The sequence below is a fragment of the Lottia gigantea genome (assembly GCF_000327385.1).
Source record: "Lottia gigantea unplaced genomic scaffold LOTGIsca_19, whole genome shotgun sequence".
Classification (NCBI taxonomy): Eukaryota; Metazoa; Mollusca; class Gastropoda; family Lottiidae; genus Lottia; species Lottia gigantea.
Window position 1 is genome coordinate 2,421,476 of NW_008708358.1, and position 908 is coordinate 2,422,383.

At 39.4% G+C, this 908-nt stretch overlaps 1 protein-coding gene across 1 annotated transcript in view; it reads right to left on the bottom strand.

Moving 5' to 3' along the window:
- Positions 1-908, bottom strand: part of LOTGIDRAFT_231431 (hypothetical protein) — a gene marked incomplete at both ends in the record, with an annotated part of 24,920 nt that overhangs the window by 16,651 nt on the left and 7,361 nt on the right. The window contains 2 exons of the mRNA XM_009052827.1: positions 66-104; positions 285-577. Of these exons, the coding sequence (XP_009051075.1) occupies positions 66-104; positions 285-577 (332 nt within the window). The remainder of the gene's footprint in view (positions 1-65; positions 105-284; positions 578-908) is intronic.

Here is a 908-nt window from a genome sequence, read left to right on the forward strand (position 1 = left end):
GAGGATCCCAAAGCATATTGTCCTGAGTTACCGGTGATGAAAAAAATATACACCATAAAACTTACCTGTTTCTGGGATGATTACTGGAGGAATACTGATAAGATCTGAAATATAAAGAGGGTTGGGTATCTTATTTTCATAATATTCTCATCACACACTGAGAACAAATCATGGGAATAAACACCAAGGAATGGATATCTACTGGGACGAATTTCTTGTTGCAGTGAGGTATCATGGTATCGTGGTATCGTGGTATTTTCATCGCAATATTTTTCAATACTCACCCGTATTTCCACAAGTATTTATCAAAAAGACATCCAATGACGTCATACTTCTGGTCAAACCAACGTCATCAGAAGCGTCATCAGCGTACCCTTTCAAAGTAGCGGTCAGAGTTTTGGCCAGTGAACACACGTGCCACAAATATCCAGTTGGCTTCACAATGATCGCCTCAAAAGATGTGGATATTGAAGTCAAGGTAGTAGACGTTACTGTAGCAACTGCAGTCTCCTTCTTGAAAATGTTGACGAATTCTTGTTCAAATGTTGAAAGACCAGTTAGATCACAGTCGATGGTTCTGAAAGGATTAAGAAACAGAATTTCAGATTCTAATGGGCAGTATGAAATTGACAATAGTGTTTGCACATATCACTTTTTACCTCCAGTAGCATTATTATAAAAGAGGTTGCGCCGTCTCTAAACCTGATTCCCAAAAGGAAATTAACCGCAACATAAAGAAACACGAAATCAAGTGGCAGAGCTCGGTATGTATCATCACGGATTGCCATCTGCTAGGCTGGGTTAGAACTCAACTCTTGTAAGATCAATTCAGACAGTGTCGCCCAGTTGGCCATTATAGTAGTGGACAAAGCCATTGAATACTCACTCCTTATTCTGGTATTTCAGAA